Source organism: Dipodomys spectabilis, unplaced genomic scaffold (assembly GCF_019054845.1).
Source record: "Dipodomys spectabilis isolate Male_0828 unplaced genomic scaffold, ASM1905484v1 ptg000263l, whole genome shotgun sequence".
Taxonomy (NCBI): domain Eukaryota; kingdom Metazoa; phylum Chordata; class Mammalia; order Rodentia; family Heteromyidae; genus Dipodomys; species Dipodomys spectabilis.
In genome coordinates, this window is record NW_024870940.1 from 43,328 (window position 1) to 66,099 (window position 22,772).

Below are 22,772 nucleotides of genomic sequence, written 5' to 3' on the forward strand. Positions count from 1 at the left end.
CCCTTGAGTTGCTTAGGGACATTGTATATTTTCCCACTTCCCTCTAATTCTGTCTTCTTCCTACTTTCCCTCAGATGTGCGCATATACATACCATATATGTGGTCAAGTACATGGAGTCACTTAGGAATGATACAAGTTGAGAGGAGGTCCTGGCTCTCGAGTCCTGTTTACTTTGTCAGCTCTCCTTGCATTTTGGAGTTAACATCCATATATCAGGGAGACCATGTGCTACTTGTCTCTCTGCTCTTGGCTTACCTCACTCAAAATGATTGTTTTCTAGTTCCCTCCATTTCCTGTGAATGCCATTATGATGTCCTTCCTAATGGCCGCATAGTATTCCATTGTAGATAAGTACCACAATTTTTGGATCCTAGGAATTGCATTTTATGTGAAAGAGAGACAGATGCACAGGAAGTCAGACAATGTACCATTTTATTCCTTATAAAATATATTTCATATCGTTGCTGTAAAAACATTACATTTCACATTTTTTAAAAAAAATTTAACAGTAAAAATAATACTTGGAAGACAGCGGGGGAGGGGGAAGGGAGAGGCGCCAGTAAGACACATTCACAAACGGGATTTAGCTCCCTCTTCTCGCTCTGTCTGTCTGTCTCTCTCTCATTCTCTGTCTCTCTCTCTCATGTGTGTCTGTGTCTGTATCTGTGTGTCTGTCTGTCTGTCTGTCTCCCTGGTAAAGTCAGAACTTGGGATGACCAGAAAGTAGCAGGACAAATTTCTCCCAACAAGCCACCTCCACACCGCGTTCCTGTCACCCTCTAAGTCGCCGAGCTGTCGCCTTGCTGTCACCGCGAGGCTCAAGTCCGAAGTTACAAAACGGACTTGAGAGCCTGTGGGTGGATCTCAGCCGTGTGTGCGCCGCAGTCGGCTCTGCCGGGAGCCTTCCGTTCCTCAGACGCCGTGCTCTTCAGAGCAGCAGACTCTGCACGGCTGAGGCCGTGGTTCCAATTCCAAGACTTCTGCACACAGGGAGCGCTGGAGAAAAACAGCTTCCCGAGCTGAGCTCTGTGAGCACACCCCGGCGCCGTCCTCCAGCCGGGCCCACACACCGGCGCCAGGAAGGGGAGATACAGAAACAGACGAAAGCAATCGGGCCTGATGCCACGGGCGTCTCTGAGAAGAAACCAATGGAGCAACCCTAGGGACAGGCCACGTGTGTCCACAACCCAAAGGACAGCCGCAAGACAGAGGAGCAGGTGGACGGCGGGAGAGACCACCAGCATGAGGAGGACCAGGGAGCAAATGCAGACAGGGCAGCTGCACAGAAGCGAGAGAAAGCAAAGAAAAAAACCCACACCACCGCAGGGCTTCCCGTGCCTGCCCAGCCTGCTCCCCGGCAGAAGCTGCCCTGCACACGGCAGAAGCCGGTCTCGCGTGGGGAAAATTCTTCCTCCCCAGCTCTACCTACTTGGCCCAAACCACAGTGAGCACAAGCTGGGATCGAGAAGGGGAGGGAAGGGCCTCAGTTTCCCCACCGCAGGCAGGTCTGAAGGTGGACAGTGAGGACACCAGAGGGACAGGGGCCTGCTGTCAGTTGTTAAGGACCCACGACATTGAAGGCCTCTGGCCGGCCTGCACCAAGAGTCAGAATTCCATAAACATCTGCTTCCGAGTTACAAAAACCCCCCACCGAACACACCCAACACCAACACACTGCGTGCGCCTCCTTCACCAGTCCAGACCACCGTCCCTTCCCACCCTCACTCCCTTGGCGCAATGTCTACGGGTTTTTTTAACACGCAGTGTGTCTCAGGTTGAAGAGGACATGTCTGTTCCCACTGATGCCACCAAGGAACCTCGGGGCGCGGGTGTCTGCCCTGGGACAAAGAAGAGTCCCCACAAGCCACGGTGGATGTGCGGCTCGGCCCCAGGAGACGTGGCTTAGCAGGGCGCCCTGAGCCTGTGGCTCGTGGGGGACACAGGACAGCAGGTGCCACGCACTAGCGGGACCCAGGGCCGCTGTGACCACGCATGCTGAGAAGCGTGAAACTGCACCAGCAGGCCCGGCCTCAGGGCTCAGCTTACACCACGCCTGCCACCTTAGTGAGCACAGCCCTAACCTCCCAACAAGAGCGCCTTGTCTGGACCTCCACGCCTGTCCTAAACCATGTGGGCTCTAGACCCACCTCAGCACTGCAGTCTACACACGCCCTCACCTCGATTTCCTCTCTTAACCCTCTCATCCCGCCTGGGCCAGGAACTCAGGGCAATCCCAGGCGAGGCCGAGACAAGGCAGCCAGCCAGAGCCTCTCAGGGCCACCCAAGAAAAGTGAGCATAATCCACTAAGGCTTCCTGGACCCCAGAGGACAGCGAGCACTGCGCCCCACACTGCGGAGAGGAACCCGGGGCGGGGCAAGGCCGTCTGCACAGACGCTGGGCCCTCGTGGTGGCGGCGGCGGCGCTCTAAAAGGAGATTCGCTCTGGGGCCAGTCTTTTAAAAACCTATTCGTCCTGGGCTCTGAGAAGCAGCCGTGCATCGGCTGGGATGTGGCCCGACATTGGGGGTACCCGATCCCAAAGCTGTCACCTTGCAAGGGTCCTGCCCCCACACACAGCCGCGGAGCTGACCCGCGCGCCACACCCACGGGCCTGCTCTCCGGGTTGCCACAAACATCTTCATTTCATTTTTTTTCAGGAGAAGGAAACTCGTCTCATTCACAGTCCCTTTTGGAGAAAAGGGTTGCGCCACGCACACGGAGCCGACCTTTCCTTCCCGGTGGGGACAGCCGCGTGCCCCGAGGCCGGGAGCAAGAGGAGGGGGAGGAATTCTTTGGTCTCTGGTCGCTGCAGAATACCTTGGCAGTTTTGGCTCTCTCCTATTTTAAGGGAAAGAAAAATATTTTCGCATCTTTTTAAAAAATAAAACATTCCCACGGCGGGGAGAAAGTGTTTTAAGTGTTACACCGCAGCGGCGCGCGCGCTCCGTGTCTCGGCTGCTCCGGCGTCTGCGGCGGGGCTGCCGGCTGGCGGCGGGCAGGAGCGCGGCCGTGGCACGTCAGTCCAGGAAGCGCTGGCACGCCTTCTTCCAGCGGCAGGCCGTGCACCACTGGTCCCGGTGCTCGATGCCGTACACCTTGCGGCACTTCTTGGCCTCACCGCGGGCCTTCCTGCCCAAGAGAGCAAAGAGTTCAGCGTCACACGCCCGAGTTCAATCCAGACAGCAACAAGGCTGAGCAAACAAGAAGGGGGCTGAGGCCGGGGCCGGCGGCTCATGCCTGTCCGTCATGCTGGCAACTCAGGAGACTGAGAGCAGAGATTCAAAGCCAACCTGGATGAAGCTGGGAATGTGGCTCAGTGGTAGAGCGCTTGCCTTGCATGCCTGAGGCCCTGGGTTCGATTCCTCAGCACCACAAAAGCAAAAAAGAAAAAAGCCGGAAGTGGTGCTGTGGCTCAAGTGGTAGAGCGCTAGCCTTGAGCTGAAGAGCTGAGGGACAGCGCCCAGGCCCAGAGTTCAAGCTCCATAACTGGACCCCCCCCCCCCCAAAAAAAAATAGCCTGGACACAGAAGTCCATGAGACTCCATCTCTAATTAATCAGCAGAAAAGCGGAGCTTTGGGGCATGGCTCAAGTGGCACCAGCCAAGCAAGCAAGCAGAGAGTGAGTGAAAAGCCCTGGTCCTGGCACACACCAAGAAGCTGGAAAGGGCGGCTCCAGCGGGAGCCGAGGGTCGCCCAGCCTGACGCTCAGGACACGGGCCAGCCCTGCGGTGCCCTCCACAGCTCCCCGCGGGCGGGCGGGCGGGCTCCCGGTCCACCCCAGCAGCGCAGAAGCGCAGACGACGGCAGGGCAGAGCAGGCCTTCTCACCTGGTGCTGCTCGGGGCCCGGGGTGGAGAGGTGACAACCAGGTGCGACTTGACCGCAGGCGCAGGCAGGGGAGGCTCGCTGAAGCTGAGCGACCGGCTCCGGACCTGGCAGGGGAGTGGAGCGTGAGGCCTCCCGGCAGCCCCTCCGTGCAGGGAGGAGCCCCAGGCTGGCATGACGCTGGAGGTCAACGGGGTCCTGGGCAGCCAGGCTGGGTGGGGGAGACTGCAGAGGGAGAGCAGGCCTCAAACGACCAAGCGGAGCGAGGGACAGGGAGCCACCGTGAGGAAGCGAGCGGCCAGTGCAGGAGGGAGGGGCTTCCCGCTGCCTCTCCCTCTCCGCCACCTCCTGGCACCGAGGCTTTGCAGCACGTGGCGCCCCCTGTGGCTGGAAGACGAGACTAGAGTCCGCCATTTGTGAGTCTCATGACTTCCGGTGATCTCACTGCAGAGCCAAGCGATCCAGGGCGCTCTTCCACGGGGGCCTGGGGTTTCTACTCCAGCACACACAGCCCCCTCTTGCTCCGGCCTTCCTCCGTGCCCACCTCCTGTCCTACTGCGCCACATGCACTCCTTACTTGCCTCTTGGCACTGACCCTCTAACAAGTACCCACAGACATCCACGGCTCAGTAGAGACCTGACCCTAGCATCTCCTGTAACTTAAGAGGACAAGCACACTGCTGGACCCTGACCCGTTCTGGAAGCACTTTTCCCTGGCTCCTGGGGGGCTCTGTCCGGCTCCATCACAGGGGAAGGGAGGACACGCGGAATCCACATGAAGTCTGGGGCGTCAGAGGTCTGCCAACGCACCAGCCACAAGCCAAAGACTCAGCTCCCAGCTCAGGGGTGTGTGCAAGAGCCTAGGCTTGTCCCCCCTCCCCTGCGGGGGATGTACCCAGGAGCCCCAGGCTTGTGCACCCCCCCCCACCAAGAGACATGTGCAAGAGCCCAGACCTGCTCCCAACCCAGGATGTGTGCAAGAGCTCCAGGCTTGCACGAGGGCACACTCACCGGTGAGAGAGGGGTGGTGGCAGGGGCAGCAGCCCAGCTGATGCTGGTGTAGATATGAGGGGAGACGGGGATCTGGAGGGAGGGCAGAGCCTGTGGAGACAGCAGGGTGTCGGCCGGGCGCCGGGCGGGAAGCAGAGGCTCTGCCGGGGGCCCTGACGCTTCTCTATCACAGAACGTTTGCACCCGGCTCTCCAGCTGTGGGCTTCACGCGAGGCTCGGATCTCTCCTGAGCTCCCCTCAGAGCTGGCTCCATGCTGGGCTAGAACGTGCCCAGAACGTGCCTCAGGCAGTTGCTAAAGAAGACCCGAGCCCTGTGAGGCCGTGCGGTGCTGCTGCAATGCGCTGGGCATCCCCACAGCACAGGGGCAGCGAGGAGCTCGCAGACGCCCCGCTGAGAGCTCTTCACCAAGGGCAGGCCCACGCGCGATCTTAGCTAAGTGGTCACTAGCTCTAAGGAGCTCGTTCTGTAAGCTTTTCTGATTGTTCTGAAAGCGCTGCTGCTTAATGACTAACTTGCAAACTGTCCCAGAGTCTAATAAAATGGAGCTACAGGCGCAGGGAGATTTTTCAGTGCAGCCCACGGAGGCGCACGTGTGCTCCCTGTGGACAGTGACAACCGTCCCAATGTCACTCTGGCAATTCCCCAAGCACACAGCACATGGCGGCCTCCCTCCTGGGTCCTCCGTGTCTCCTGGAGCCTCTAGGAAATAAGGACCTGACTTACTGACTGCAGCTAATCGTTTCTCGATGAAAAGCTTCCTGGCCCACCACTGGCAGAGTGGGTTTCAAAGCCTGAGCCCAGTACTAAGATGGGCCATGGGAATCCCAACCCCATGACACAGTGCCTGTCCACCCAGGCACCTGGTGGCTTAGGAACATGGTGAAATCTCTCACAACCACTCCCCAGGGCTGCCGCCAGAACTCTGGGGCGTCCCACATTTACTGGGTGACACCCCTTTCCTTTTCCTCTCCTGTAGAATCATCAGCCACTTGGCCGCAGAGCTCAGTTGTCAATTGGGGGCGGGGGAGCGGGGGGACCCCGGAGCCTGCGCTCTGGCGGCTGGTGACCACTCAGACCTCAGGCAGAGCCCCGTGTGCCCCGCCCATACCTGATAGGCATGGTCAGCCTGAATGTGCCAGAAGGAGCCAGGGGCTGACGTGCTGAGTGCACCCGAGGGCAGGGGAGGCTCCAGGCCGGATGGTTCGGGTCTAGGGTACGAAGCTTTGGGCGGAGGCAGTGGAAGAGCAGCAAGCGAGGGGCTGGTCACCCGGGGGGCGGGCACTGGCTCGGCAGAGGGAGTCCCAGGGGCAGAGGGGCCGGGCGCGGCCACGGCAGACTCTTCCTTCATCTGCACCTCCGTGTAGTAGAAATCCTCCTCCCGCTTGAACTGGTCCGAGTCCACGGTGTCCCTGCGCAGAAAGCAGGTGTCATCGGCTCAAAGCTGGGGGAAACTGAGGTACGAGGGAGAATCTGGGTGCTTGGGGCCACTTAGAGAGTCAGGGAAGGTCCCCAAGACACCCAGGAGCCCTGATGCCAAGGTGTGTCACAAGGATCAGGCTCTTGCTAGCAAGGAGTGAATGCTGCTTCCCTCCAGGCAGGGCTAGGCCTCAGCTGCCACCCTAGTGGCCTATATGGAGAGTCAGCGCCTTGGCCCAGCGCCCAGCAAGCAAGCGAGGCCCGGGCCCCTGCGAGAAGCAGATGCAGCTTGGCCACGCCACTTGTTGGCCACGGGGCCCCCTGAGCGAGCAGCATGGCAAAGGCAGCTTCCTGTGGCCGTCAGGACGGCATGGGTGACCTCGGCAAGCTGTTCCTGGGAACCGCGGAATGGGGGCCACCTGAAGAGCACCCTCAGCTGGGAGGTCCGAGCGCCACACCTACCCCAAGTGAAGAGCTTTGACGTGCCGCTTGATGCCGACAATGGAGCGCAGAACTTTGCCACAGTTGGGCCACAGGCACTTGTACATGACCTTCACTGAGTTCTAGGGGAAAAGAAGCCCGTGAGACGGGTGTGCTCCTCTGCCTGGCCCGGCATCCTCACTGGGGAGGAACTTCACTGAGGCCGTCCTCAGCCAGAACCAACAAAAGGCCCTCAGGAAGGGCGCCCTGAACGGCAGGAAGCCCTCAGAGGCAGCCAGAGCAGTCAGGAGGGGCTCTGGCCGCCCTGCGGCCTCTCATGTAGGCGCCTCTGTGGGAATGCAGGGAAAGTGGCGGCGACTGGGAGGAAGCTAACCAGGCAGAGGATCTGACATCAAAGTCCAGTAATACGTCAAGGAAACAGACACAGCAAGAGAAAACTGAGGGGAGACTTGGGGTCTCCCTGCTCCTCCGGGGCAGGCCATCCCTGCACGCCTTTAGTCACGTACCTTCCTCTTCCGTGGAGCTGGTTCATCCAGCAGGAAAGGGTCAGGGTCGGTCTCAAAGCCATGATCGGTCTGGGGAGAACCGAAGGCGTCCCCCAGGTACTTGGGGCTGGCCTGCGGGTGGGGCGGGGAGGGGGTGGAGACGCCGCTGCTCCCGCTCCAGTGCCCGCTGGTGGTGCTGCTGCCGCTGTCAGACACGTCGCCGCTCTCCTTCCACGGGTCCCCACAGGCCGCACGGGATGACGCTGGCGGGAAGGAGAGAAGGTGAAAGGGCAGGCAAGGGCTTGTGGCCGTTCGCTCGTCACCATGGCTTCCAGCGGCAGAACGGCTCAGCCCGCTGTGCACCCCATACACGCTGCAACTGCAAGGTGTACTCAGTTAACCAAAGAACCCAAGTAAAATGTATTTCCCAAGCCAGGCATGACGGCCTAGGCCTATAATCCCAGCTACTTGGGAGGTGGCATTCTAAAGGACCACAGTTAGAAGCCAGACCAGACAAAAAATTAGGAAGATCTCATCTCAACAAACAAGATGAGAATGCTGATGCGGAGCGCTGGTGGCTCACGCCTGCAATCCCAGCTCCCCAGGGGGCTAGGATCTGAAGATTGTGGTTTGAAGCCAATCCAGGCAGAATATTCCATGAGACTCTTATCTCCAATTAACCACCAGAAAGCGGGAAGTAGAAGAACACTACCCTGGAAGGAAAAAGCCTAGCAAGAGTGTAAAGCCCTCAGTTCAAGGGTCCAAAACTGACACACATGAGAAAAGATGGGTATGGCGGTATGCACTACAGTCCCAGCTATGGAAAACGCAGAGGTAGGAGAATCTTGCTCTGAAGCTGGCCATGGGCAAAACGCAAGACTGTATCTGAAAAGTAACTAAAAGGGCTGGAGGTGTGGCTCAGGTGACTGCCTAGCAAGCCTCAATAACAACCCCCCCCCCCATCTGCTAAAAGTGGAGGAGCCCTCCATCCTGAGAACCAAGGAAGTTTTCTTTCCCATTGGCTTAAATAAGACATATATTGTAATTTTTTAAAAAAATCTTTAGCAGCAAACAGGAACTGACAGCACAGGACTATGGTATGTTATCAGTGAGCTACAGACAGGTTGTGTGCACACATGCACACTCCTAATGGAAGTGGAGTAATCATTTTCTTCCCACTTGGGACACTTTTCTGGACCTTACCCAACCTCTAGGCTTTCCTACACCTGGAAAAGTTCCTACAGCTTAAAAAGGGTCCCTCTTTCTCCCTGGGACTTTGCTTGGGCCAACAAAGCAGACACACACTACCAGGCTTCACCACTAGGTGTCCTCGGAGTGCACCAAAGCAAGCTTTGGGTGGAATTAATTAAATCTGCTTTAGCTCTCCTTTATATTTACTTTTCTATCTAGGGAGATGATTACTTATGAGGGACACTTGTAAAGGCTGCTTTCCTTCAGGAATGTCCTTAGAGATAACTCCATATTCTGCAAGCTTTTAGGCAGCTTGCAATTCAATTAGGGCTCGTGGATTAAAAAATCATTCCCTGGGAATGAATAAGACAGGCCAGCCATATAATAATAATATTAATATTAATAAACTTCAGGTTTCCTACAAGTCTTGTCAAAGGACTAACAGCCAGAAATCTTCCCTTCCCCCATTTCACTGATAAAGTATCTTGAGGTCATGAATAGCAGGATTTTGTCTTAATTTAGAAACCTGAAGTCATACCATTGCTTTTATTAAGCAATTTGGTTTATTTATGGTTCCATGATTTCAGGTATCTAGCCTATAATCTCACTCACTGACAAGGCATTTGGAATGGAGGCATGATTTTTCTGAAGCCACAAAGGACCATCGGGCCCACTTCTACCTTGGTGAACCAAATATTCCTTAGGCCTTGTTCAGACTCCATGGTGGCACATTCGCCCATCCAAGAGCTTGCTCACATGGCCAGCATGGCTCAGCACCCAGCTCAACCCTCTTCACAACATCACCAGAAAGCCCACCCAGCCGGCTTGGTGGCACTCGGGCGGCCTGAAAGCCTCCAGAAACCCTAGGGACAAACTGACTCTGGCGATCGGCTGCTCAAAGGCGAGGTGAGCCATGGGCCTCTGCTGTGCCTGGAGCCCTTCGGCCCCCATTACTCACCAGAGAAGTTGGTCTCTGCTCTGGGGGGACTCTGGACAACTGGACTGCAGGACAGGGACGTCAGCACCATGGCCGCCATCATCTCGTCCATCTCTACTGCATCTGACTTCCTGCATCCAAATGAGCGGGTGGGAAGCGCGCTGTCTGTGTGGACTGAGCCACAGCATCCACGGAACAGACACCGTCCCCACGTACCCCTCCCAACAGCCCGGTGTGCCCACGTAATAGGAGAAGTCGACCGTGATAGTCTTCTCATTCTAGACAGGCCGCATGGCTCAAATGGTAGAGTGCCTGCCTACCAAGTTGAAGGCCAGGAGTTCAATCCCCAGTACAAGAGAAAAAAAACTCATTCTGAATGGTATTTACAATAATTAGCCGAGTATCAGCAGATGAGTTCCATTCTTTGTGTGTGTGTGTGTGTGTGTGTGTGTGTGTGTGTGTGCGTGTGCACGAGCACACATATTGGTGTGTCTGTACAACTGTGCATGCCAGTACTAAATCTTGAATTCAGGGCCTTGCACTTTCACTTGGCTTTTACCACTTACAGCTGGAGCTCTACCACTTGAGATATGGCCCTAGTTGTTGGGTTTTTTTTTTTTTTTTTTGTCACTTGTGGGGTTTGAACTCTGGGCCTGGATGCTGTCCCTCTGCTCTTCAGCTAAAGGCTAATACTCTACCACTTGAGCCACAACACCACTTCCTGTTTTCTGAGTGGTTTACTGGAGATAAGAGTTTCATCAGGCTGGGAAGGTGGCTCAAGTGGTAGAGAGCTAGCCTTGAGCTGAGGGACAGCGCCCAGGCCCAGAGTTCAGGCCCACAACTGGCAAAAAAAAAAAAAAAAGGCTCACGGACTTTCCTGCCCAGGCTGGCTTTAAACCACAATCCTCAGATCAGATCCTCAGATCTCAGCCTCTCAGCTAGGATTACCGGCATGAGCCACCGGTGCCCAGCCTGCCTCCAGTTTTTTAACGGAATGCCTTATTATGTGTGGGAGAAGGAAGGAGAAATTGACTAAGACAACTGTTCCCTGTTAAATTTAAATATAAGACAGGGAAGGGGACGAATTTTAGTATTCTGGATTGCAGTGGACATCATGAAACCATGCTTGATTGCACTGTTAGGACTCTACTCTCTTCCCCTAAATAATTTCAAGCTGCAGAGTTAGAAAGGAAGTGAGGCCAGTACAACTGGCCTTTGATGGCTGGTAGTCCTAGTTATTCAGGAGGCTAAGATCGAAGGATCAACGGTTGAAGCCAGCCCTGGCAGACAAATCTTATCTCCAATTAGCTACCAAAAATTGGCTTCTGAGTACCAACAGAACCTATTATATAAGCCAGGATACAATAAATAATCCAACATAAATCTTGGTACCTCCAAACAGCAGGATTCCCTAAATTTGACATGTGATTTTTCTTAAACTCTCTATACAATTACACTGATTTGAAGTAAAATTAGAGCTGTAAGTTAATGTATTAGGAAAAGAAACTGAAATAAATTTCTAGATAGCTAGTCTGCTCCAAAGGGTTGTACTATCACTCTTTATAATTCGAGTCTACTAAACTAGGCGACTGGGTTTGAAACCACTAAGTTAAACAGTTTATGAGCTTCGAATTTCACTTCCACTGAACAGAAAAGCAAACTCCTGGATGGCATCCAGCTGAATACACAATCACAACGTGGCTTCCTGGCCTCAGAACACAGGGTCTACTGTCAACCGCGCCAACAAGCAGCCAGAGATGGGACAGGCTGCACTGCTCCACAGCAGGAGTGGGAAGCGATGCCAGTGGGTACTCTCTTTTTACAGCATAATGAGGGGCTGGGAAGGTGGCTCAGTGGTAGAGCGCTTGCCTTGCATGCATAAAGCCCTGGGTTCGATTCCTCAGCACCACATAAATAGAAAAGGCCAGAAATGGTACTGTGGCTCAAGTGCTAGCCTTGTGCAAAAGCAGCTCAGGGACTGCGTCCAAGTCCTGAGTTCAAATGCCAAGGCTAGCAAGGGAAAAAAAAAAAGCATAATGATCGTCTAACATCGAAGATCTATATTCCCAGGAAAAAGTCGCATCCTACAACTCTAAAACAAAACACCCACTCTTTGCTCAACACTGATGTCTCTGAATAGTCAATCCAGTCCAAGTGTCAGGGATCCAGGCTGGAAAGAGCCTGCTTCCCACTTTTGCACGGCCTTGGGCTAGGGAGGAGTTTACATTTTTAAGTTTTTTTAAGAGGAATATTATTTCTGGACAAGTGGCACATAACAATTGTACTGAATTACATTCAAGTTTGAGGATCCACAAATAAACTACCTTGGAGCAGCCCGTGCCCAGAAGCCCACATCACCCCGCCGGGTGCCAACTCCAGGTCTGAGCAACTGCTTTCTGTGTCTCCTCTTTAAAGACTAGGAGCTGAGTTTGGTGGAAGCCTGGAGGGAGGAGCCCTTTGCCAAACTGAGAGTTACAGGGAGTAGCGATGTCTTTCTGTGTTCTTATAAACAGGAATGGGGAAGGTTGGGCCCATGGGCTGCCAGGGTCCCAATGTCATTTGGTATACAATGGGACAGACAGGCACATCTCCCGCTGAACGCTGTGGCCCTCTGCCTTATGGGTAATCCTGTACAGCCTGAGAACAATGTCATAAATATCCAAATGACTCTGGGTATTCACACACAGTGACACAAAGACCTGTGTGCATCTGATCATAGACAATAGCAGTTATCAAAATAAACTCCAGGAGATGGAAACAAGAAGTGTTTTCTGTTTTGCTATTTGTTTTCTTTTTATCTTGTTTGCTTGTTTATGTCTTTGGGAGGGTAAGGGGGCACAGAAATGGAGGGACAAAGTGAACAAACAAATGCAGCAGTGGTACTCACTAGACACGATGTTGAAAAAGGACTATACAACTGGGTACCAGTGCTTACCAATATAACCCTAGCCACTAAAACCTGAGCATTGCAATTCAAAGCCAGCCCAGGCAGAAAAGTCCCCATGAGATTCTTAGCTCCAATTAACTACTCAAAACCCAGAAGTAGAGATTTGGATCAAAGTGGTAGAATGCTATCCTTGATTAAAAAGAGCTTAGGGACAGCACCCAGGCACTGAGTTCAAGCCCTATGACCCAGGGAGGGGAGTGTAAGAACTATACAACTTGTGGGTAGGGATGGGAGGGAAAAGCTGGGAGAGAGCCAGTGAGAGGGTGACATTATCCAAAAAGAAATGTACTCATTACCTGACTTATGTAACAGTACATTACCTATGTAATAACTATTGTTAAAAATATCCATATGGGGCTGAGAATGAAGCCTAGTGGTAGAGTGTTTGCCTAGCATGCATGAAGTCCTGGATTCCATTCCTCAGTACCACATACACAGAAAAAGCCGGAAGTGGTGCTGTGGCTCAAGTGGTAGAGTACCAGTCTTGAGCAAAAGAAGCTCAGGGACAATGGCCAGGCCCTGAGTTCAAGCCCCAGGACTGGCTAAATAAATAAGTAAATAACTGGATAAATAAGCAAGCTCGGCAGAACACGGGCTCCCATCTCTGCTGAAAGAATGCCATCCGTATTGGCAGGCACCTAGGACCCAGCACCCCTCCATGCAGTCCACACCGTGCCCCCACTGCCCCCACAAACCTCTTGGGGACGTCAATGTTCCTAGAGACGGGTCTGTAGGCCGGGCCCCGGGCCCCATGCTCCTGGGGAGGCCCCTGAGGCGCAGGGGCGCCCTGCCGCTCCGCCAGCCACACTTCCTCTGCCTTGCAGCACACCTGCAGCTTCTGGTCCAGCAGCCAGACCGTCACCTCGTCCTCCGCCCAGCGGTGCCGCTCCACCAGCCCCAAGCGCTCCTGGCCGCCATGCCACACACACACCTGCGGGGAACGGGACCTGGTCAGCTCGCCCAAGACCCCACCCGGGCCCACAGCCGGGAGTCAGGACCAGTCTGCCACGGTCTCCCTGGGCACATTCATCTTTAAGTCATGCGCTCCCCTACAGTCTGTCCCCAAAGTTCAGGAATACCCCACGGAACAGCGCTAGAAAGTCGCTAGAACATGGCAGCTCTGCTGTGGGACAGGATTAATACCATCATCACAGGAACAGGTTAGCTATGCAGAGAGTGGGTTGGATACCAAGGGTACCTACAATCGAGTCCGGCCCCTCTCGTTCTTCTGCTCACCTCTCATTCCCAGCCCCCTGAACATCAAGTCAAATGAAAACGATCATCCACAAATGACTCGTGTGGTATTGTTACAGCTTCTGGAGACAGGCAGGCTGCCGCGCAGGTCCCAGTACTCACCACCACCCATTCTTCCCCAGAGATCCCTATGGACCCTGGCCTGGGCCAGGGGGTGGACCGGCAGCTGGGCTTCGCTCTGAATCTAGAATCGCTGCCGGTGCCCCTGCACATCCACTGTGCCACCTGCCCAGGACTGCCTGTGCCCTGTGTCCCTCCCTTCAGAGACATCCGTGAGGAGGAGCTGGAAGGCAGGGCTTGCTTTAAGCTTAAAATCCTCCTGCCTCAGCCTTCCCAACTGCTGTGATTACAGGCATGCCTCGCCCTGCCTGCTGTCAACTCCCATAGACTGAGGCCCTTTTCCAGACTGTGTAAAGATGCTTGGAGCATCCCAGAATGCGTGGCCACCTTGTCGACTAGACACTGCCATGGGCCCCCAAGGGAGAAATGACAGCGCATTCACTGCTTAGAGCCCCAGGACTGGAGGAGGCAGTCCGAGCTCAAACCAGAGCCCACAGTGTTTCCAGCTGGTCACTCAGGGAAACCAAGGCCCAAGCCCTGGACGCAGGGCCTGTCTGGGTTGGATCCACTTACCTTCTGTCCAGGCTGAAAGGCCACCTGCTGGAGGCCCGGGGTGCCCAGAGCCTTGCGGGCCTCCTTGGGCTGTTCTTGGCATGCAGGGTCCTTAGGGGCGAGGGTGGGCCGTGGAGTGGCCCCCTCTGGCAGCTCCAACGGCGGCTCCAAGGGTGCTCCAGTCCCCACTGGCCCGTCCGAAGCACCGGGTCCCAGCACCCGGGCCCCCAGGAGGGAGCGCTTACCCAGCCGGCGAGACAGCACGCTGGCCATGCTGCTGCCTTCTTCGGGGGAAGCAAAGGCCACAGTGAGTCACGGCCCACAGGTGTCTGCGGAGGGAGAGACATCGGTCACACCGTCATCCTTCCTGGCAAAGAGTGTACAACATACTGAAAAGCGCAAAGGAAAGCGCGCCAGCATGAGCCTTCAGTGGCCTGCTCCTCTGCCAAAAAGGCCTCACTGTTTTTAAGCGGGCTTTCCCTGACTGTGGCTGGAAAACACAGCCCCGCTCTGCGGCTCTTCAGCAGACCCGTGGGGCCGGTCTACACCTCTGTCCCTGAGGGCGGGACCCGAGTCCCCCTGTCCTCGGGCCCTGCCCACACCACAGAAGCCCGCACACTGGCGGACAAGCACGGGAGTGAACGCAAGTCGCCCTGGGGAAGGCCCTCACGCACAACCCTGCGGCTCACGCGTGAACACAGCTGTCTGAGACACACACTCCCTAGCCGGGAAGGCCCAGGGCCGTCATAATAATGTGCGGATCTTGGAAACAAACCCCACTTCAGCCTCCCCATGTCACGCTCCAGGGAACGATCCCTGAGCATCTCCTACCCGACCACAGTGGCAAAGGGCTACAAGGAGACTCCTGCCCGCCCCAGCCCGGCTCTGCCTCCTCGTCTCGGTCCTGGGTCATCTGTTCACAGCTACCTGTTTTTGAGATAGTATGTAGTTGAGGAAAGGAAACCAGCAAAGTGCCTGCCAGCAGCCGCAGGGCTGAGGCAGGTGTAAAACCCAGGTTTGCCAAACATGGTGACACGCATTTGTGATCCAGCTACTCAGGAGACACAGGCAGAAGGATTGTGATCTGAGGCTAGTTCAGGAAAAAAAAAAAAAAAAAGTGAGGCACTACCTGAAAAATACCAAAAAAAAGGCTGGAGTTGTGGCTCAAATGGTGGAGTATGCTACTTTGCCTGGCAACTGTGAGGGCCTGAGTTCAAGTACTACTGCTGCTGGTCTGCCCCCCATCCCAGAATACTTCCCAGGCTACTTCCAGGCATGCGGCCGTTCTGCCACATTCCTCCTCAACCACCACTCCACAGTCCCATTCACATCAGGCGACAGGTGCTGGTGGCTCATGCCTGTAATCCTAATTACTCAGGAGGATGAGATCTGAGGATCATGGTTCAAAGCCAGCCCAGGCAGAAAGTCCGTGAGAGTCTTATCTCCAATGAACCACCAGAAAACTGGAAGTGACACTGTGGCTCAAGTGGTAGAGTGCATGCCTTGAGCAGAAGAGCTCAGGGGCAGTGCCCAGGCCCAGAGTTCAAGCCCCACAACCAATAAAAGAAAAAGGAAGGAAGGGAGGGAGGGAGGGAGGGAAGGAGGGAGGGAGGAAGGGAGGGAGGGAGGGAGGAAGGAAGGGAGGAAGGAAGGAAGGGTTCTCTAGACCCCATCTCCAAAAGAACCAGCAAAGAAGGACTAGAGGCATGGTTCAAGTGCTAGGAGCCAGCGCAGCAAGCACAAATGAGGTCCCAAGTTCAAACCCTAGTAGTAATGCAAAATAAGTATATAAATGAGGTAAAATCAGTGCTCTTGTCAATGCGAACTGTCTGAACAGTTCTGCAGACCTTTTTTCACTTTTTTACCCTGGTCCAAAAATACCTTGGGGTGCATTTGGGCCCCTCCTCAGTCCTGGCCTCTTCCCAGCTTGTCTGGCAAGTTCTACTAGCAAGCATCTCTACAATAACAAACCACGGACTGCAAAAATAACTCTGCAGGATAATAAGAAAGTTGCAAAGATTGAGCAAAGGCATTTTACCCAGGGCCTCGAGGGCTGAAATGTGATAGAGCGTCTGCACTGTTAATGCCCAAGAAAGCAGAGCTGGGAACAACAGAGCGCTCCCCCGCCCCTGTGCACATTTCCCTAGGCCCGGTGGCAGTGACTTCGCAGCAATCGCCTTTCGGGAGTAAATTTCTCATCACGCTGGGAAAGCTGGAGTAAAGGACCTGGGTGTGGCTCTGAGGTAGAGCTACCTCGCTTTCCTCAGGCTGGGGGTTCCATCCCCAACATGGGAAAAAATCTAGAGTCGTGGAGGTGTGGTCATGTGGCAGAGCAGCAGCCATAAGCAAGCAGAGTAAGAGTACGAGGCCATAAGTTCAAGACCCAGTACTGAAGAAGGAAAAACAAACCTAGAACTTCTATTTCCATAGAAGCTGATGGAAGCTACATTGTGCAATACCAAGTTCAGACATCAGATGGCAGCACCAACCCAGGCTGGGGGGGGGGGCAGACTATTCTTGGCAGAAATCCTAGTGGCCACCCCCACTTTCCAGAGCAGGAAGTTTAGGGTTTCTACCACTGAAAATGAAGACAGGGTTGTGTTTCCAAAATTCCTGGGTTTCCAGTCCTCAGACAGCGGGCCTGAGATGTTTGGCCAACAAACTCTGCCGCTGTTTTTGTAAGCTTTTTCTTCTCTCTGAAGAATACTTTCTAGCTTGTTGGTAAGCAGCTAGATCTGCCTGTTGGAAGCAAGGCGACCTGCCCGCTTCCTGTTTGCTCCCACACCGCCGGCCAGGCCTTCTTGTGTAGCCTTTCTCCCCGACTCCAGTTAAAACAAATTTGATTGTCGGTTTTATTTATAGTACTCCTAAATCTTAATTTTTAAAAGCAGAAGAGAAAGAAGGAAGGGAAACTGTCTTTATTAAGTGCCTCTCAGACATTTTTATAAATTGTATCTAATTTGAGCTTCAAAACAATTTGAGATGGCCCTGAAAAGGCTGTGCTTGTGGCTCCTGTCTGTAACCTTCGCTACTCAGGAGGCTGAGTTTAAAGCCAGCCCCAGCAGAGGACTCCAAAAGGCTCCTATCTCCAATCCAGTTCAACTTGGGGGAGAGGGGAAGCACAGAGGTTTTGAGATTCTAGGTAACTGAGCTGCAGATAGGGGGCGGGAGGTCAGACTTCAGACTGCCAAAGTTACAGGACTGGAACCGACAGCTTTGGGTTTGAACTCACATCTATCTGGTTGGTGTCCAAGGTCACACAAACCTAGCAAATTCAGGAGGTGTGGAATCTCACAAAGTAAAACACGGCATTAAACTGCTTTCCATTCACATTCACATGCTATTTTTTTCTCTGATAGACTCTGCAGGTCTAGACTCCCTCCCCCCAGCCCCCAGCTTCCATTCCATGGAAATCCGTCCTCCGCTGGCATCTCAGCTGCTTCTCAACACAACTCAAGGTCGCAGCTTCGCTCTGACCTTGCCCGTCGTCCAAGCCGCTGTTAATCATTTAGCGGCAAGGGCTGGAAAGACCTTTGCACACGCACGTGCCCCTCAGAGGGCCCAAAGGGATCATGGGATCAGCCAAACAGGGGACACCGGCCGCCCCATGGAGGTGGCTGGGCTTCGCACGATGCCGTTGCCGGCTGCCCTCCTCCTGTCTTCGCCATCCTTAGGAAGCTGGGATGGCCAGGGCTCCATGGTGCACACCACAGCAGGAGGCTCATGGAGTCACCAGCGGATAGGGTTACACGGCAGGCAGGCCCTGGAGGTGGGGAAGGGAGGGAAGTCGCAGCTGTCCCCCCCCCCCCAGGAGCCCCCTGCACAGGGCCTTCCCTGACCTCCACCTCCGTTCGCTCTGGCACAGGTGCTGCACGTGATGCTGCCACAGGGGAGAAACCCAGAAGCTTCTACTTCAGGGTAACAACAGTATTTCGGCAAAACATCGCCCTACATTTTACAGTCTCCACTTAACAAAACCCCTTGTTTGGACAAAAACCTTTGCGAAAGGCACCCCCGTCGAGTTTTAGGGGGATCTGGAGCCCCCCCTTGCCCCTCAGCTCTAGTGCTGTCACCCCCCGGAGGGACCGGCTACCCTGGAATGTGTGGACGGGCCAGTGTCTAAAGAGGGTGAGCCTTGTCCGGGCCCAGCGCACACATCCTGATGTGTAATGGCCCCTAATGAGGACATCTGCCACCGGCTTCTAACTGGAACTGACAGAACAGGAAAACAAACCTTCTCTGTGATTCAGAGTTGCAAACTGCTATTGTCACATGACCGAGGCTGCACAACACATGCCTCCACACACGTACGCGTGTGCACACGGTGGCCGCTCTCTCCAGCCACCCAGGGCTGTGGCAACACAGCCTGACAGCCCAGCGGCACGGCCAGGACACAGGTCCCCAGCAGGGATTCACTCACAGCTAAGGGGGTGCTCTGAAAGTTTAGGAGAGTGAGGTTTGGAGTAAGAGCCCTACGTGCAGAAGCTCGGGTGCTTGCTACCTCTGTAATGCGTCATTTATGGGTCAAGGTGAGAGTCGCACCCCTTCAAGAATGTCTGCCAAACCTCAGCTTTGGTATTTCAACATCACCCACTGCACAGTGCTACAGTTCAAGTTTTCAGTTCTTGAATTAGTATCTTGTGTATCCTCATTCTTGGCACTTCTGGGACTTGGTAGTCAGGGCCTCAAGCTTGTGCGCTGCTTTTTCACTCATGGCTGGCACTCTACCACTTAAGCCACACCTCCAGTTCTAGCTGGCCAATTAAAGGTAAGAGTCTCATGGGGTTTTCTATCTAGGCTGGCTCTGAACTGTGATCCTCAGATCTCAACCTCTTGAGTAGCTAGTATTACAGGGCTCATATATCGTGAGTGTGTGTGTGTGTGTGTGTGCGCGCGCATGTGCACATGCACGCACACCAATGTGAAAATGTGCTAGCCCTGGATCTGAACTCAGGGCCTGGCACTGTCCCTGAGTTTTTATGCTAAAGACTAGCTTGCTCAAAGCTAGCATTCCACCTCTTGAGCCTCAGCTCCATTTCAGGCTTTTTTCCTTTGGGTGTTTAATTGGGAATAAAACATTCATGGACTCCCTGCCCAGACTGGCTTAGAACCTCAATCCTCAGACCTCAGCCTCCTGAGTCGCTAGGATTACAAACCTGAGCCACCAGTGCCAGTTCAAATATCATTCTTAATATTTTACTGGAAAGCTACCAGCTTTACCTGTTAAGTCTAACATATCATAACTTAAAATTTTTGAAGTGTTATATTCTAGACTCAAGCAAAGGCCAAAATGTTACCCGCACACTGCCTTTCAAAGACACAGAGCCTTTTGCTCAGGCTACCATCAAAGAAGACCAGCCTCTATAACAGAGCTGCAGCAGCGCGGGCTCCCAAGCCTTCATTCTCCCCAGGGATTAGCCAGCAACTCTGCTGATGGGTGCCACGCACACGGGAGAACACAGCTGTGATGATACGCAAAAGCCTGTGGTCTTCCTGGTCTACACGTCACCACGTGTGGATGCCAGCAGAACCAAGTGCCATAGCTCAGCACCACTACCTGAGGGCTTGCGATCCTCTTCTGCCTCCTCTCCCCCTGCCCTCCTCAGAGAATACTCAACACACTCGGACTTTTTCTTCTCAGAAGAAAATCTGACTTGCCTTTGGTGAGAAACCCCAGTGAATATCCAAGACCCTCACCTAAAGCTTCTAGACCGCTGACATTATTGATCAGGCCACATCATATTATTTTGTTTTAATGGGTATGGTATGTATTTAAGATTTTCCAGGTCTGGGAAGATGGCTCAGTGGTAGAGTGCTTGCTTTGCATGCATGAGGCTCTGGGGTCGATTCCTCAGCACCACATAAGCAGAAAAAAGCCAGAAGTGATGCTATGGCTCAGGTGGTAGAGCGCTAGCTGTGAGCTGAAGAGCTGAGGGACAGCACCCAGGCCCTGAGTTCAGGTCCCACGACTGCCCAAAAAAAAAAAAAAAAAAAAAAAGATTTTCCTAGCTGGACAATGGTGGTTTACACTTGTAATCTGAAAGGTTCCATCTCCCAGTAAGTAGAAAAAGTCCAACTTTAGAGGCCTGGCTCAAGTAGTAGAATCCCAGCCATGAGAGGAAAACAACAAATAAAAAATGAGCAAGAGACGGGTTGGGAAGGTGGTTCAGTGGTAAAGCGCTTGCCTTGCATGCATGAGGCCCTGGGTTCGATTCCTCAGCACCACATAAGCAGAAAAAGCCAGAAATGGCACTATGACTCGAGTGCTAGAGCACTAGCCTTGAGCTAAAGAGCTAAGGGACAGTGCCCAGGCCCAGAGTTCAGGCCCCATGACCGGCCAAAAAAAAAAATAAGCAAGAGCAGGAGACCCTGAGTTCTGGCCACAGTATAACAATTTTGAAAAAAATACAAGCTTCAGATAATATAGGACTCAACATGTTACTGACCAATTCATTATTTCTTTTTTTTTGTCCATCATGGGGCTTGAACTCTGGGCCCAGATGCTGTCCCTTAGCTCTTCAGCTCAAGGCTCACACTCTACCACTTGAGCCACAATGCCACTTCTGGTTTTCTGGTGGTTAATTAGAGATAAGAGTCTCACAGACTTTCCTGCCTGGGCTGGCTTTGAACTGTGATCCTCAGATCTCAGTCTCCTGAGTAGCTAGGATGACAGGTGTGAACCACTGGCACCTGGCCCAATTCATTATTTCTAAACCATAGGTCAGACAATAACAACTTAAATTGTTAGGCATTCTGCTTTCCATCACTTTCTGAAGGTGTGTTTGTTTTTAAGTAGATCATACCATATCAGAGTACCATGGTTTCCACAACACTACTGTCAAGATGACAGGCACCTAAAGCCCGCCCACCCCACTCAGGACCAGGACCACACACAGCCTCCCTCCAACAGAGCACCCAGCACTCATTCTTGCTAAGAGATACAGTAAAGAAGCAAAGAATAATGATCCCCAAATGACAGCGATGAGCACAGGAATCGGTCATCTGAGCTGGTTACAATGAATTCTCTCCAACAAATAATAAATTATCCCAATTAGCAAATACTTCTGTGGGTCTGAGGGTCCAGCAGCCATTCAGTCAAGCAACAAGGCCATTCTGTTGAAAGGATTTTCACAGACCACACCAGGACCCCCGCCCTTCCCCTTCCTTCACCCCTCCATCCTCGCTGGCTCTCAGAGACAGAGCCCTCTGGAGTCAAATGAGCTGATATGGGCACGGCAGGAGACAATGTGGCCCAGCGCTGGTCATGCAGTCAGGATGCGGGGATCTGCAGCGATTTCTACTGCAATCAAACATCCCTCGTCTGAACACCCAGAATGCTCCAAAAATCTCACATTCTGTGAGCACCACCACCAGGATGCCACAAGAGGAATGTTCCACACCTGGCCCCAAATGACAAATAGCAATGCCCAGGCACGCTGAAAATACTGTGTAAAGTTACCGTCAGGCTATGTGCGTAAGGTGTGTGTAAACTCTGTGTTTAGACTTGGGTCCCATTCCCAAGATAGCACATTATGCTTATGGTAATATACCCAAACCCCCAAATTCAAAAGTCTCCATACACTGTTATACCAGGCATTTCAAACAAAGGCTATTCAGCCTGTACCACAAATCAGACTATCAGCCCCCTGAGGACAGGAATGGTATCCCTTGCCTGTACCATCCAGTTTTAGACTATAAACAGGTGATGTTCAGCTGGGCTCTGGTGGCTCATGCCTGTAATCCTAAGTACGCAGAAAGTAAAGATTGCTGACCATGATAGCCTGAACAAAAAAGTTAAGACCTACCTTAAAAATAGCCAGAGTAAAATGACAGAACATCTGCTTAGCAGGTACGAAGCCCTTGTGCTATAAAGGAAATAGAAAGGAAATGGAAAAAGGAAAGGGAAAATGCAGCACCTCCCAAAATGCAGAAATGAACACAGGTACCAAAAAGCAAGGTAGAGTTTTAAATATTCAAACTCAGTTCTAAGACAGTGTTCTTAAAACCAGGCAGAGCCGGGCACCGGTGGCTCACATCTGTAATCCTAGCTACTCAGGAGGCTGAGATCTGAGGATCGCGGTTCAAAGTCAGCCCTGGCAGAAAAGTCCGTAAGACTCTTATCTCCAATAAACCACTCAGAAAACCAGAAGTGGCGCTGTGGCTCAAGTGGTAGAGTGCAAGCCTTGAGCTGAAGAGCTGAGGGAAAGCTCTGGGCCAGGCCCAGAGTTCAAGCCCCATGACCAACAAAAAAATAAAAAATAAATAAATTTAAAAAAAAATAACCAAGCAGAGCTGCTGGTGTTCATACACACCTGTAGACCAGGTACTCAGAAGGCTGGAACAAGAGGATCACATAAGCTCATGAGTTTGAGCACAGCCAGGGCAATATGATGAGACTCTGTCCAAAAAAAAAAAAAAAAGCAGTAGGCAGAGACTGATGGAAAGCACAGGTCCTCATACACGCAGGCTGAGCAAGGTGCCAGCCCTGTTTCTGCCATGCCTTGCGCAGGGGTGAGGACACGCATGTGGAGGGGTCGGTTGCGTGGTAACAGGCCCAGGAGGAGGCTGGGGGTGGATGTGGATGAAGGATGACTTGGCATGACTGTACCCAGAGCCAGGTCTGGAGGGAGGAAGACAGCAGGAGCCGAGCAG

General features: G+C 53.3%; 1 protein-coding gene across 3 annotated transcripts in view; it reads right to left on the reverse strand.

Moving 5' to 3' along the window:
- Positions 1–416: 416 nt before the first annotated feature.
- Znf395 (zinc finger protein 395) overlaps positions 417–22,772 on the reverse strand; it is a 39,863-nt gene continuing 17,507 nt past the window's right edge. For 2 of the 3 annotated variants that reach the window (XM_042699841.1, XM_042699840.1), the window contains 9 exons: positions 14,142–14,449; positions 12,950–13,185; positions 9,329–9,438; positions 7,201–7,442; positions 6,716–6,816; positions 5,946–6,246; positions 4,837–4,926; positions 3,829–3,932; positions 417–3,130 (listed from right to left, as the gene is read on the reverse strand). In XM_042699841.1, the coding sequence (XP_042555775.1) occupies positions 3,019–3,130; positions 3,829–3,932; positions 4,837–4,926; positions 5,946–6,246; positions 6,716–6,816; positions 7,201–7,442; positions 9,329–9,438; positions 12,950–13,185; positions 14,142–14,393 (1,548 nt within the window). In that variant the 5' untranslated portion in view covers positions 14,394–14,449 and the 3' untranslated portion in view covers positions 417–3,018. Of the gene's footprint in view, positions 3,131–3,828; positions 3,933–4,836; positions 4,927–5,945; positions 6,247–6,715; positions 6,817–7,200; positions 7,443–9,328; positions 9,439–12,949; positions 13,186–14,141; positions 14,450–22,432; positions 22,476–22,772 lie in introns of those variants that run through there. The other variant, XM_042699842.1, reaches the window with a different exon arrangement.